The 12,582-nt window shown below is 46.8% G+C and overlaps 1 protein-coding gene across 1 annotated transcript in view; it reads right to left on the bottom strand.

The window, feature by feature from the left end:
* LOC147727490 (alcohol dehydrogenase 1-like) overlaps positions 1-12,582 on the bottom strand; it is a 188,081-nt gene that overhangs the window by 139,679 nt on the left and 35,820 nt on the right. Inside the window, exon 3 of the mRNA XM_086961566.1 lies at positions 3,788-3,929. Coding sequence (XP_086817692.1) covers positions 3,788-3,929 — 142 coding nt within the window. The remainder of the gene's footprint in view (positions 1-3,787; positions 3,930-12,582) is intronic.

A 12,582-nucleotide genomic window follows, 5' to 3' on the forward strand; every position in this document is an offset into this window, starting at 1 on the left:
TCCCCGGAAAGCTGGAAGCACGCCGAGATCAACGCCCTACTCAAGAGACCCACAGCTGACCCATAGGACCTCAAGAAATTCCGGCCCATCTCCCTTCTTCCGTTCCCGGCGAAAGTCATCAAAAAGATCTTCAACCGGCAACTGACCCACTTCCTCGAGGAGAATAGCATCCTGGACCCGTTCCAATCTGGGTTCTGCAGCAATCACAGCACCAAAACCTCCCTCATTGCTGCTACACTCGATATCAGGACCCTACTGGACAACGGCGAAACCGCAGGCCTCATTCTCCTTGATCTTTCGCCGCTTTCAACACCGTCTGCCACCACACCCTACGCACACGCCTACACGACGTAGGACTAAGCGACAAAGCCCTGGACTGGATCACCTCCTTCCTCACTGACAGAGCCCACAGGGTCCGCCTCCCCCTTTCCGCTCCTAAGCCACCAAAATCATCTGCGGTGTGCCCCAAGGACCATTTCTCAGCCTTACCCTTTTCAACGTCTGTGTGGCACTGCTCACCAACATCGTCTGCTCGCACAACCTCAACATCGTCTCCTACGCCGACGACACTCAACTGATCCTCTCACTCACCAACAACCCCACCACTGCCAAAATCAACCTCCATGAAGGAATGAAGGCCGTCGCCGTCGCCAGCTGGATGCAGACCAGACAGATGAAACCCAACTCAGACAAGACAGAGGTCCTCATCCTCGGATCCACGCCCTCTGTCTGGGACGACTCCTGGTGGCCGGCCACCCTGGGAGCCGCACCCACACCCACCAACAACGCAAGCAACCCGGGGTTCATCCTGGACTAATCGCTCTCAATGACCCAGTAAGTCAATGCCGTCTCCTCCACCAGCTTCAACACCCTCTGCATGCTCCACAACATCTTCGGATGGATCCCCACCGGAACCAGAAAGCCAGTCACACAGGCCCTCATCAGAAACAGACTGGACTACGACAACGCCCTCCACGCAGGAACCACAATCAAACTCCAGAAGAGGCTCCAACGCATACAAAATACCTCTGCGCGCCTCATCCTCGACATTCCTCGCCACACCCACATCACTATCCACTTGAAGGACCTGCACTGGCTCCCAGTCAAGAAGAGGATCACCTTCAAGCTCTTCACCCACGCCCAAAAAGCACTACACAACGCCGGACCAGCATACCTCAACAAGCGTCTCACCTTCTACACCCCAAAACCACCAGCTCCGCTCCGCCCACCTTGTCCTAGCCACCGTCCCACGCATCCAAAGGACCTACACCGGCACCAGATGCTTCTCCTATCTCGCTGCCAAGACATGGAACACCCTCCCCACACAGCTGTGACAGACCCAGGACCTGCTGATCTTCAGGAGACTTCTCAAGACCTGGCTGTTCGAGCAGTAGCTTCACCCCCTCCCCCGATCAGCGCCTTGAGACCCTCACGGGTGATTAGGGAGCTCTACAAATAAGTCATTGATTGATTGATTGTTGTCCTAAGCATCAGCTCCCAGCTGAAGAACAAAAGTTTCAGCATTAGGCAGGCTTAAAAAACATGATTAACCCTTGAGGGGTTCTTTTCTTCAAGTCCCCTAGAGACTGAGAGTATGCTTTGCTCCTGCAGCTCAGCCTGCACATTAACATTGAAATGGTGGTGACTCCATCTTACTGGAGGGCACCCCACGTGCAGGTTAGGTAGAGAACAGCTTAGGGAGCCCACCCCGGCTGCTCTTGCCAGCTCCCCTACCTGGCCAGCACCCTTGCGTGCTGCCGCGGGAGCCGGACTGTCATTCTGGGATGCCGCTCCTGCCGGCAGGCACATGGCACTTTAGCTAGCTGGGCGGGGCCTCGGGGAGGGCAACGTCACTCCCCCCTCCTTCCTCACACTGTGAGGGAGTGCGAAGGCACTACCCCTCCTTTCTCCAGCATCCATGGCCCAGGAAAGGATCTTGGGCCCCACCATGCTCCCCGACTTCTTCTTCTGCAGTGCCAGGGAATGGGGTCCTGGGCCCCTGGAAACTCTTCATGGGGCGCAACGGCTCTCCCCTGCTTCCCCATCGGCGGGCCCCAGAGGTGGGGTACTAGGCGTGGAGGCCATTCCGTCATGCTCTCTGACTTTAATTTGCGGTGGTCCAAGATTAAGAGCCTGGGCCCCATAGGCACCTTCACAAGGGGTACGACGGCGCTCCTTGGCATCACCTTCTTCTGGGGCAGCCCCTGGGACCTTACCTACCCCAGGGGCACATCGGAGGCCTGCGGCGGAGCCCCACGTGCTTAATCATTGGTCTGTTTAAAGATTAAAGGTCTCCTACCTTCTGGGGGGCATATCTCAGCCTGTGGGTCCAATTTCAACAATATTGGCCTCTTCTCGCTCCTGGTGGACAGCCCTAGCCACCTGGAGCACTTTTCACCACCCTCCTGGGCTCCAGGATGGTGAACTCAGCATGGAGCTGTCTTCACTGGCTCCCTGCGCCAGCCTTTCGCCTGGCTCTCCTTATGGGCCTCTCTTCTTCTCCTTTTGCAAATGCCCAGGCCTCCTCTCATTGGCCCTGGACTCCCTTGAAGGTGTAATCCAGAGACCTGGGGCAGTCAGGGGGTACCTCCTTCCAACTGCACATGTCGCCAGTCTCCAGCACCAGTCTTCCTCAGAAAGACCACACTCCAGAGAGAGCTCCTCTTCCTGTGCAAGACCTTAAGAGAAATTGGAGGGGGCTGGAAAGAAAGAATGTCTGCCTTATCCTGCAGTGGCACATCACCTTTCTGCCCCTGACCCCTCCTTCCTGCACAGGCCTCTGGGATACTTCAAGATGGCATCGTCCAGAGGTCTCATGCCAAATGGCCTCTGAAAAACCCTCTCACCCTTGGTGACTTCATGGCCCGGCCCAGAGCAGGCCTTGTGCCTGCCTGGCACCGGGTGACACCTGCTGATTGATAACCTGCAGCTTCACCCCATCTCTCCCTTCTAGAGAGAAGACCTTCACCCTTGGGAATGCTTGCAGTGAAGGTCTAGGCCTCTGATGCTACAGCTTGGGGAGGAAGGTAATTAATCCAGCCTGGCAGGGTCACACTCGGCTGGGCTCTGGTTATGGATGTCCCATAAGCCGTACAGATATGGCTTTGGACTCAGCAGAATGATTCTTTTTACCCAACTTACTTTGGTGTGTGTCTGGAGTTTGTAGGCCCTAGGGAACTGAAACTACTCCATGTGGACTCTGCCTCCATAGATAATAAGGGAGTGTTCCTATAGGGAAATAGTAAAGCACACTGTCCATCCCTTATATGGGTCTCCCCACATTATAAATCCTATTCCATGTCACCACCTAACTCTGCATCATCCCTTCTGCACCATTCTCTCTGTACCAGCTCCTGGGCTTTGCACAACAGGAATCTCCCCTATGCAGCCCTTACATGGGTGCACACGTGTGCACATCTATCCACATGTAACCAGTCCGGTGCCCCTTACCCTAGCGCAGCGCAGCAACCTTGTCTCACAAGGCGGACAATGGTGAAATCCACATGCAGTCCATTTTATCATGCGTTTATGGTGGGTGAGTCCCAGTTTATGAGCCTCTCCCACAGTAAAAGCAAAAAAAATAAGGTACTAAAAAAGTAAATAATGTGGGTGGCTCAGATGGTCAGAACCACCTTCTCACACATACCATGAACATTTTTGGGAGAACAATGTATAATAAAGTCACTTTGTAAAATATACCAGGAGTGGTTCACGTAGGTGACTTCCAGGTTGCTGTTCCCTCAATCCAATTGGACCTCAAGGTCACTTACATACATTTTGGCCTCACCTGGTTTTACCGTTGTCACTTTTCTTCCAACACTTTCAACAATCCCTGCACCTTCATGGCCCACAATCACAGGAAACTTCAGGTTTGGCATTTGACCTTCAAGCACATGATCATCTGTGCGGCAAATGCCAGTGGCCACCATCTGCAACAAAACACAAAGAAAGATATCACCATGCAGTACATACATCTACATGTGGCAGTGCATTGCAAGAAATGGATGTGCAGGCCATAGTTCAAAGCAAAGCTTCCTGGTCCAGTAATGCAGTGTTTTATCAGAAGATTAGCTCATCAAGTTCAACTAGGCACAACAACATTCCAGTAATGGGTAAGGTAAACTATATGGGGTGGTGTACATGGTAGTGGTGTTACCTTCTTTATTTTTAGGCAAAATCAACACTGTACAGCGTTTCAGTATTCTGTGGTCTAAGGTAAACTTGCACTGACTGATCTCTTGATAAATGCGCACTTCCGGAATCACTAGAAAATGTGTCCATTGCAACAACAGCAAAATAGCTCACATTATAAACTGATTCGGCAGGTAATATCAGATTGCAATATGTTAAACGGTTGCTGGCTCGTTAATATCTAGACAGAGTTTTCAAATGCGCACTAAAACTTAGCGTTATCACTGCTACTGTTCAGAGGAAAGTATAGCTTAGTTCAGTTTTCAATCAGAAAGAAAGGAATGACGTGTGGCATTTTTTTGCAGTTTTTGTCTAAAAATGTACATTGAACGAACAACCCCTACACAACGAGATCATGCATAACTCGTATGCATTTATTTATGTGTGTATCGATTCATTCATTTAATTAATCATTTATAAAGAGCAAACTATAACCCACAAGTGAATATCTCGGTGCTCAAAAGTACAGGAAGACAGAAATCACAGCACAAAGATGTAAGAAGGCTATGATCGATAACAGTGAGAAACAAGCATTTGCAATGCAATAGGTCTCGCATTTACTAGAGTTTGAGCTATTGGCATTATAGATTACAATGCCTTTTATTAATGTGTTGGGTTTTTAAACAAATAAATAAAAGGCATTGACATTTAAAATGCCAATCGCATAAATTCTACAAAATGCGAGACCTATTGCATTGTAAATCTCTCTGGCATGCATTAAAATTCACTCAAAAAACTTGACTTGTCAAATTCTTTTGATGATGCTCTTACATAAACGTGCCCATTTGGCGCTGTGTTTTGGTTCTTTTCCAAAGTTGGTCTAGGTGGTTTATTAGGTCTTGCACATTCACAACTTGAGCTGTTTGTTGTTATAGCGCGATTGTAAAAATTCATGAAATGGGATTGGAGTATGCTCATGGTTGAATGGCTTTCTGGTGCGTGTCAGTGCCCATTCGTAGTTCTGCACTGCAGCTGCGTAAATTTTTGGGCTGATTAAACGTTACTGAATCTCGGGCATGTGCAAAAATAAAAAATTCGCCCGCGAGCGGATTTGCGGGCAATTTCGCGAGATTCGCGGATCATGAAATTGCCGAAAATCCGAAAATTTTGCGAGCGGAACGGATTTTTGGCCCATACTTATGGCCCACCTCCCGAGTCACAGATACGCCCCAGGTACCCCATTCTCTGGGACCAAATTATTCAAAAACAGGAGTGGGTACTGTCTAAGTCTCTGATGGCCCCAGGGGCACCATCCCCACGCCCAAGATTTTATTCAAAGGGGATGAAGGCCATGTGTCCTTCTCCCAATGTTGGTATCCACCCTGGGAACTCCATCCACCGGCATGTCAGTTTCAGACATTGCTTCCCCATCCAGTCAACCACAACAAGCATGCAATCATTGAAGGAGAGAGATTAACTTCTTCAGCTGAGGAACTCATTCCAGTCCAAAGCAGTTTTGTTGATGCAAATGTGTGAAACATAGTTAATAAGAATATCTTACAGACGAATCTAGCAAAACCAAAGTACACGAATCGCCCTGATCTGCTACCATAAATTTAATTTACCTTTATTCTTATAATACTACCACTAACATATTTTTAAAGAATATTTAATTTAACAATAGATCAACGTTAATGTTATGTTATGTTATTATCAATTTGTATAGCGCGCGTATACCCGTGGGTATCTTGGCGCTTCTGGTACTCCATACTGTGTTTCAGACCAATAATACTAGTAGAGCTATGTCTTCAGTTGCTTTCTAAACTCAAGGAGCGTTGGAATTTCCCTCAGGTGTCGGGGGAGAGAGTTCCACTCTTTTGAAGTATTGTAGCTAAAACTCCTTGCTCCCCAGTTCACCTTTCTTATTCTGGCGTAGGCATCAGATGGGTGTTTGTAGATCTCAAGGATCTGTTTGGGATATACCATTTAAAAAGATCCGATATAAATGTTGGGCCTTCTTTATTTAGGGCTTTGTGAGCTATGCACAAGAGCAGCCAATGAAGGTCCTGAATCCCTATTCTAACCGACTGATATTTAGGTATTTCCAAGACGAATCTTGCAGGGGCATTTTACACTGTTTGCAATTTCTTGAGAAGATTAGATTGGATGTTGGTATGTAGGCCATTGCAATAATCTAGTTTCGGTAGGACTAGCAAAGTAACCATTGTTTTTCTGGATTTTAGAGGAATAAAAGCGCATAGTTTCCTTAAAATATTTATCATAAAATATGCAGAGGACACCACTTTAGATACTTGAGGTTTTTGACTCAACTTATTATCTATAATGACTCCCAGGTTTTTAGCTTTGGTCACAGGTATAGGAGGGGGGGCCGAGATTATCCGGCCACCACTCAGGGTCCAGGGTGGAAAGAGATTCCCAAACATGATCACTTCCGTCTTAGTTGAGTTTAATTTCAGGCAGTGATCACTCATCCAGGTACTAAGTCGAGTCATACAATCATGGAGCTTAGTGGAATAATTAATGTCCTTGTCCACTGATAACCAGTTGGGTATCATCGGCATAGGAGGTAGGAGTCAGATTAAAGCTTCTGAATAAAGGAGCCAATTCCGGTACGTAGATATTAAAGAGCGTGGGGCTCAACGAGGAGCCCTGCGGGGCCCCAAAAGGCAGTGTAAACGATGTTGATTTAAAATTGCTCAGATGAACAGATTGGGTTCTATCTGACAAAAAAGAGGTCAGGAGAGAGAGAGCAGATCCTCCAATTCCTATAATTTTTAAACGCTGCAACAGGAGATTGCGATCTACCGTGTCAAATGCAGTGGATAGGTCTAGCAGTATGAGAACTGCTGACCCACCGCTATCCAAAGAAGAACGAATTTCTCCTGAAGTTTTGATCAAAGCCGTTTCCGTACTGTGATTGGTTCTAAAACCAAATTGACTAGGGTCCAGAACCTCAGTATCAGTGATAAAAGCAGAGAGTTCTGTATTTATGATCTTCTCTATTATTTTTGCAGGTAGAGGAATTCTGGCAAACGGTTTATAGTTGGTAGGATCAACTGCATTAAGATTTGATTTTTTCAAAAGAGGGAGGATGCAGATCTGTTTCCAAACGAAAGGGAAGGACCCTTGTGCCAACATTTGGTTAAACAACTTGGACAAATAATGTCCTATAAAATGACCAATGCTTTTTAAAATTATAGGGGGGCAGGGGTCTTCTGGTGAACCTGATTTGGCCGTAGAGATGGATTTAACTATTTGACTTTCTGAGGTGGGGATGAAGTTAAAAAAGAGTGTTTTGGCTGTGTCTTCCTGCCTTATCCTCTCACATGTCTTGGAGGAAGCAAATTGATTAAAAATGTGATCCACCTTGGATCTAAACGTATGAGCAAGTGTATCACTTGCTCATACGTTTCACAGTATTCTTGGCTATTGTTGGCAGAATCATCATTTATACTTGAGGTTAAATCTTTGACTGTTAGAAAAAGTTCCTTACTTGAGGGACCTGCTTTTTCAATTAGAGATGTATAGTATTGGCTCTTTTCACAGATTACTTACTTTTTACAGTCTAAGAGCAAAGCTTTATATTTGACTTTTTCTGGTGCTTCATAATGTTGTGTCCATGCTCTTTCTTGTCTTCTGCAAGCCTGTTTATCCAATCTTAAGGCTTCAGAAATCCATGGGGCTGAAGGTGTTTTCCTATTTGGATTAGTAGTCACAATAGGGGCAAGTGTCAGGCAGTTGGAGTCTAGCCATGAGGTGTATTTTATAGCTGAGGATACTGCATTTAACTCCAGGTCAGCCTGAGTGTGGGCTAAATGGTCTACCAAATTCAGAGGATCAATGCAATGCCAAGATCTGCCAGTGGTACTGGTAGGAGCCCTACTCCAATAATCACATATAGAAGGCTTATGGGCAGCCATGCGCTTTATAAATCAAATTTCATTTCATTTCATTTCAAATCTAAAAAGGATAGCATGATGGTCAGACCATGTTAGCGGAAGAGTACTTATATTGTGAAGAGCAGGAATATTGGAGAAAAGACCATATAGAGTATGACCTGCTAGATGCGTATGTTCTTAGATAAGCTGTCTAAGACCCAACTTGGACATCAACTCCAAGAGCTCCTTCGTGTCTTTGTCCTCCAAAATTTCTAGGTGAAAATTCCAATCACCCAAAAACGTAAAACATTTGTGATGGAGACTTAGTTCTACAAATGGGCTTAAATTTGCCAAAAAGTTCATTTTAGAACCAGGTGGACAACAAATTAAAAGATCATTAAAAGTATCTTGTCCGTGGAATGAGATTTTATAGTGAAAGTCCTTGCAATCGGGGGAGCGGACTTCTGAACAATAGGTACTGAATTCGGTTCCTGTGAATTAGTGCAAGCCCGCCCCCTCTACCCAATTGCCTGTCGTGTGTGAACACTTTATAGCCATCAGAGACAGCAATGTTGAAATCGGGATCCGAAGTGTCATTGCCCCAAGTTTCGGTAATAAACAATGCATCTATTTTATTGTCAGTGATGAGGTCAGCTATTTCATAGCTATGCTTTGCAAGTAACCTTGCAATAATGAGAGCTAACTGTAGAACACTGGACCTAGAACTTAAATCACTGACATCAATATGTAAATCTGTACCATGATTTAAAAATTTTCGTAGCATTATTTTGCACCCCAAACATTGTGCATAGTCAGAATTTAATAGATCTTACTCGTGAATGAATTACATGAGTTCGGTCTGGGTGGACGTAGTGCTCTTAGGCGTTCTCCTGTATAGCATAATCTAGTCTTTCCTGTGGTCCCTGGGCCAGGGGTTCTGGCCTTAGGCCCAGTCCTGGCGCGGACGGCGAAGATGGGCTTGCCTTTGGCGACGCACCTGCTGCGCGCGTCCACTGCACGTGCTATCCAGCGCTCTTCTAAATAGGCACGTCTGGCCACTAGACCGCTAACCTGGGTGGAAGTAGGAGCCCGGAAGTGGTGTCTCCCGAGGTCTTCCCTCCGCAACAATCGGCAGAGCCACGGCGGACCGGGGAAGGCTCAGGGAGGAGTGATAGGTAAGTGCAAAGTTGCTATATTAAAAGCAAGAACCATAAAATACAGTTAATCCTATTTTAATCCTAACCTTTCATTCATTTAAATAGCGATACATTTACATTAATATAGTAATGCTTTCTCAAGCCTTAACCCTTAACCGAACCTTAAATCAAACAACTGTACTTTATTATAAATTCATACCACTTATGTAAGTTAGGTACAACTGATCCGAAGTCGCGCATAAGTCAAGCCCGTCTGCGCCCGTCCGCGGCAGACCGGGGCTCGGGGCCAGACCCCCTGGTCAAATATACACTTATACCGCTGCTTCGCTGTTGTCACTAAGACCCTCTGAAAGCGCCATCTTCCCCCCCCCCGCTTATATCTTAAAGCGTGCCGCCTCGTGTGGTATCTTAAAACCTGATTTTAAGCTCACTACTACCTCTAAGTCCTCACTCTGTCCCACTCCCTCTTCCCCACAGTTGCCTCAGACCACTCTAAAATGTTTATACCTAAACACTAGGTCCATGGCGAAACACCATCTGGACATTTTTCTCTTGCTTCAGGTCGAACAACCCGACCTTTTATGTCTATCTGAGACTTGGCTCAACGATGCCTCTCTACCTGACATCTTAGCGGCAGTTCCTTCTGAGTACTATATACTGCATGTCGATAGACCAGCTGGTAAGAGAGGCGGAGGGGTCGCTGCAATTATTCGCAAAAACCTTAAAGCTTCTCTCCTGCCTTCTTTTGACCTGACAGGATCAGATAATGTGATTTTTAAAATGGATGTGGATATTGGATCTTTTCTCGTGATCCTTATCTATCGCCCCCCTCAAAATATGCCTACATTCGCTGCAGCCCTATCGGAACAACTTGCCCCCCTTATCATATCTCACGACAAAATTGTACTGCTGGGTGATTTTAATCTCTGGCTGGACTCGGTGGAATCTGACTCTCAAGCAGCCACACTGAAGGACGCGCTCTCGGATCTTAATCTCATCCAACACATTCACCTTCCTACACATGAGAAAGGTCACAGCCTTGACCAAATTTGGTCTCAGAACATCTCTTTGGCAGTTAATTCCATTCTGCCCTGCATTTGGTCGGACCACTCATTGATTAATTTCTCCATGACCATTGCAAAGAATAGCAAATCTACGCCCCAACTAGGTGGGAAGGCAAGAATGTGGAAGAAGGCTGACATCCCGGCCTTTCTCCAACTGCTGACCTCTACCTGCCCTATACTTGATCTTGACACTGAGAAATCAGAAGAGGTCTTTACCGAATGGCTACTTCAGGCAGCTGAAGTCCATGCCCCCTGTGTTAACTTTTCCCGCTCTCGCCCCAACGATGCTCACAGGTGGTTTACACCTCACCTAAAAGCCCTTAAACTTAAAGTCCGCCAAATGGAGCGCAAATGGCGCGTAGCCTATTCAGAACATGACAGAGCCAACTTTCGCAAAGCTCGCAGGGAATACCAAAATCTCCTCCTTACAAGCAAAACGGATTACTTCTCTGATAAAATTCTTAAGGCTCAAAATAAGTCAAAAGAGCTATTCAACATCGTGGAAAATCTCAGCTCTAGCGACAGAACTTCTCTCCCTATTGTACCTACCCAAGAGCTCTGTAACACACTGAACTCCTTTTTCTTTGATAAAATCTGTAAGATCAAACAAAGTATTCTCACTACTCAACCCCCTCTTTTGTTTGCTGACACTTGTTACAATCCTGTCACTTTAGACTCCTACCCTCTCATAGACAACATCAAGTTACTTAAATTACTAAATAAAGTTAAAACTGGCTCCCCTGATGACATCTGCCCCCCTTACATCCTTAAAGAAGTGGGCACCAATCTCCCTGGATGCCTACTTTCTTTTTTGAATGGATCACTTGTACAGGGCAAAGTCCCATGCAATCTGAAAAAAGCTCTTCTTGTTCCCCTCATAAAAAAGGCAGGAGCTAACCCGCTAGATCCCATCAATTACAGACCTATATCGCTGTTGCCATACTGTGCCAAACTGCTTGAGTCACATGTTTGTGAAACTATCTCCAGCTTCCTCGAAAATTCTGAGTATCTGGCACCGAATCAAGCAGGGTTCCGTCCTTGTCATTCCACTGAGGCGGTTATCCTCTCGGTGTTAAATACTCTGAGGCGCAATGCAGATGCAGGTATCCACCAGGCGCTTGTTCTACTGGACCTCTCTGCTGCGTTCGACACGGTCGACCACACCATCTTGGTCGACCGTGTCGAGCAGGCAGGCCTTAGGGGCCCTGCATTGAGCTGGATCCGCTCTTTCATCTCGGGCCGCACACAATCGGTCAGACTGGGCTCATTTTCTGCTCCCACGATACCCACCACCTGTGGGGTGCCACAGGGGTCCTCATTATCTCCCCTCCTCTTCAATGTCTACCTTCGCCCTCTCCTGCACTCCCTGCGGAACGCTAATGTCACCATCTTTAACTACGCGGATGATTTGCAGCTCATCTTCCCTCTCAACACCATGGACTCAGTGGGCGAATTCCAAAGAACTATGTCCCACATACTGAGTTGGATGAGCTGCAATCATCTGAAGCTCAACCCGGGCAAGACTGAGCTGGTCCTGCCCGGACAGAGCCCACTTAGTTGGAATGCCAACTTCTGGCCCACCAATATGGGAGCGCCTCCTACTAAGTCCCCCGTGGTTAAAAGCCTAGGCATTCTCATCAGTGAGGATCTCTCTCTAAAAAGACAGGTCGGAGCGGTGGTATCCTCCAGCATCTTTCAATTGAAGAAAATTAGAAAAATTGCTCGGTTCTTTTCCTCAACAGCGCTCACTCAGATCGTCCTCTCCTTGGTTCTGTCCAGGCTGGACTTCTCTAACAGCCTTTACCTCGGTCTCCAAATTGGTGAGATGAAACGTCTCCAGCTTGTCCAGAACCAAGCCGCTAGGCTCCTCCTGAACATATCCAGGAGGCAATCAATCAGACCTGGCCTCAAGCAGCTACACTGGCTGCCAGTTGAGCAACGTGTGGCCTTCAAGGCTGGGTGCATTCTGTTTAGGTCCCTGAATGACTCTGGCCCTTCTTTTGTCAGAGATCTATTTAAAAAATACTGCCCCTCGCGTCACCTTCGATCTACCCACAAATCACTCTTGATTGTGCCCTCATTCAAAAGGAAACGCCTCGGTGGCAGCTGCTTCGACCATCAAGCTGCTGCTCTTTGGAATTCTTTTCCTCTTCATATAAAGCAGAATGATAACATCCTCAGCTTTAGACGATCTTTGAAAACCTGGTTGTTTTCTCAAGCTTACCACTGACAGCACCATTCTGTTCCTCGACTGCTCTGCCTGGTTCTTTCTATAGCGCCATGAAGCCTTCGGGCGTACGAGCGCTCAATAAATCCAAACTAACATTAACA

This window comes from Lissotriton vulgaris, chromosome 3_1, assembly GCF_964263255.1.
Source record: "Lissotriton vulgaris chromosome 3_1, aLisVul1.2, whole genome shotgun sequence".
Classification (NCBI taxonomy): domain Eukaryota; kingdom Metazoa; phylum Chordata; class Amphibia; order Caudata; family Salamandridae; genus Lissotriton; species Lissotriton vulgaris.